Here is a 2,879-nt window from a genome sequence, read left to right as displayed (position 1 = left end):
ATAGTAACAAAACAACCTCTTAAACATGAGTAGAAACATATATAAAGTATGTTCTAACAAAAATAATCATAAATTTGTGTCAATATACAAAAATCCATACCAATGTAAATTATCTGAGAATAGTGTTTACTCAAAAGTAGACACAACAATCTACCCTGTTATCCCATCATTTTTATATTATATCCCCTACTTTGCCCTTCAGAAAGTGATCACTGAATTTAGTCTTCTTTGTTCAGGTTTTCTCCTGACCATGACCAATAAAAACTTGTGATGAAGCCCACTAAATGATGACAGACATCCACTGAACAACCAAAAACCACTGACCCCCACATCTTGGAAATGTGAGTGTTATAGTTTTAAAATAATTTCCTGTTGCCTGAAGGTGATAGCATCAATATGGAAAGCCTGAAAAAATAAATTGAAATTAAGATCAAGTCCTGGGAGAGCTATGTGTTGTCCAGTGTCTGTGTGTTTGGAAAGTGCAAATCTTTTTCTGAAGTCCTGTCTATGAGGCTGGACCATCTCAACTAGCAGGTTTAAAGTTGATTTAGAAGCAGAATTTTGAGGAAACTACAAAAGTGCCATCCTGGGTGGCTGTATTACCTGGGCTACTTATTGTTATCAGTGTCTATTTCTTTGTCTTTATTTTTTTTATTTGTTTTTGAAAACATAAACTTTTAAAGTTAACACATATTTGTATTAACCCAAGTATAGAATATGGAGTGTGCACAAGTCAGTTACAGATGATACCTTTATTTTATGTTTGAACATCTTTTAACTTATAAGTTTGAACTGTATAACCAAAGTTCTATTTGCAGCATATGAATGGATGACATATAATAATGTGTCATGAGGACTCTGTACTCAACAAGATTTATGTCTCATCCAGTGTCAGAGCTGTTTCCATGAAGAGGAAGCAACATACACATAGCCTGTCCTGTAGCTGTTATGTCTTACTTCCTCATATTTGTTGCTGAGATCATCAGGAGGTCTCTGCTGGTCAAACCTGATCACTAAAAACTTTGAAGGAATACATAGCTTTTTGTGTCATGTGGAAACAAAGGCACCTCTCCCCTAATGAAACACATTTACCAACTTCCATGCTGAAGCCATGATGTCTCTAAACCATATAGGCTGGATTATTTAGCAGTCTCTTCCATAATTCAATGTTTATCAGCTGCTGCTCTTTATTCATCACTCAAAAAATTAAAAGTCAACAAAATATCATAGAGGATCCAGATGCACTGTGTATTTCCAATACTTATGTGACTTTTTACATTACTTTACTCTTTATATTATTATTTTCAAACTAGTTTATGATTGTCTATATCCATTATTTTACTGTATCTTTTTAAAGTTTTTTTTTTCATTCTGAACCACTTTATTATGCACCTTCAGCCTTCTGTGATTACATGAGTCAAACCTTACACCCACTGTGCCTCTCCACACATGGTCCTGGCTGGCTCAAGCCTGAAGGCAAAGGCCCAGAGCTGTGTCTCTGTATGTTGGGTCTTTCTGAGTGTTGGACAGACTAGCAAGTTATTTCTGGCACTGCGTGTGTGTCTGAAACATTTTTTTTTTTAAAAAAAAGCTTCCTAAGGTCCTATGTGGAAATACATGTTTTTCCCACATTGGGAAAATGCCATTTTCCCAATTTACCTAAATTGGACTAGTATTAATAAAACTCAGCAGTCAGAAATTGAAATAAGAACCTGACCAATTCATGGAAAAATAAGGGGCAGTTGGATGACCCTATTCTCCATGTTTTCCAGATCAAAAAGCCCCAGAAGTCTCCCTTAGCTTCTCTTTATTTCTTCTATTCTCTCTGTATTAAAGTTCCTCAGACCACCCACATCTGTATGGTTAATCCTGGTAAGCAAATCACTGATTCCATTTTTAATTCAAGGTGGCTTTATTGGCATCATGGAGTGGTGTAGTACTGAGGCGAGCAGGCCTGCTTTTTGTTCCAGCTCTCGCATGGATAGCTTTACACCTGATATAACAACAGACAAATTATATTCATTTAAACACTGCTTCGCCCATTATCTCTAGCCTCTTAGTGGCTAACTCTCACAACTTGATTAACTCATTTCTACTAATGTTTGTAGCACCACAAAGTGGTGGGTTACCGGGAAGATACTAACCTGATTCCATCTCGGAGAGGAGAGCTATGGCGTCTGACTCATGGACTTCTTCCTCCCAGCATTCTGTTCTGTGTACTCTGCCCACCTAATTTTCTGCCCTATTAAAAGGACAAGGCAGTCTCTCTATTAACCAATGACAGTAACACATATACAGATGACACTCCTACATCAGAGTGGCAGTGTGAATAATTCTCCTGCAACTCTTTGGTGTTGGATGAACATTAGTTGATTCTTGGCTTCTCGATCCCAATTATTAAGAGTCCATCAAAATAATAGAGAAAATTCCAGCCTAGGAATTTTATGTAGTCACTGGTACTTTTTATTATTTCCATTTTATTTTTCTTTAAGACTATATGTTATAAATCTAAGAACATTTATTGAACTATCTTAGACATAAAATTATTTCCAAGAATCTTTCAAAAAGGTTGACTCACTATCCTGTCCTACATATCACTAAATAATTAAGCTACTCTCAAGACCCAACTATAGGTTATGCATAAACAAGTATCACAACACATAAGAAAAAGAGCTTTTAAATTTAGCTACTTACTTTAGACTTTTACTTTATTCTCTCTTCCACTTTAAATAGGGGCAGTGATATATGCTCAACTTTCAGCATCTTCAGTCCAAAGTGCTGGACTCTGGGAAAGATATCAAAGGACTGAAGAATAGAGAATAGAAATGAGGGAAAGAAAGGAAAGCAAAGGGAAGAGAAGAGTAAGAGAAGGACGGGGT

At 36.2% G+C, this 2,879-nt stretch overlaps 1 protein-coding gene across 1 annotated transcript in view; it reads right to left on the bottom strand.

Annotated features, from left to right (window-relative positions):
* Positions 1 to 2,703: 2,703 nt before the first annotated feature.
* Positions 2,704 to 2,879, bottom strand: part of Dsel (dermatan sulfate epimerase like) — a 37,241-nt gene continuing 37,065 nt past the window's right edge. Inside the window, exon 3 of the mRNA XM_050131291.1 lies at positions 2,704 to 2,805. Within this exon, the coding sequence (XP_049987248.1) occupies positions 2,798 to 2,805 (8 nt within the window). The 3' untranslated portion in view covers positions 2,704 to 2,797. The remainder of the gene's footprint in view (positions 2,806 to 2,879) is intronic.

The sequence above is a fragment of the Alexandromys fortis genome, unplaced genomic scaffold, assembly GCF_014885135.2.
Source record: "Alexandromys fortis isolate MF-2015 unplaced genomic scaffold, M_Fortis_MF-2015_v1.1 scaffold_361, whole genome shotgun sequence".
Lineage (NCBI taxonomy): Eukaryota > Metazoa > Chordata > Mammalia > Rodentia > Cricetidae > Alexandromys > Alexandromys fortis.
This window is presented reverse-complemented; position numbering and strand designations above follow the sequence as displayed.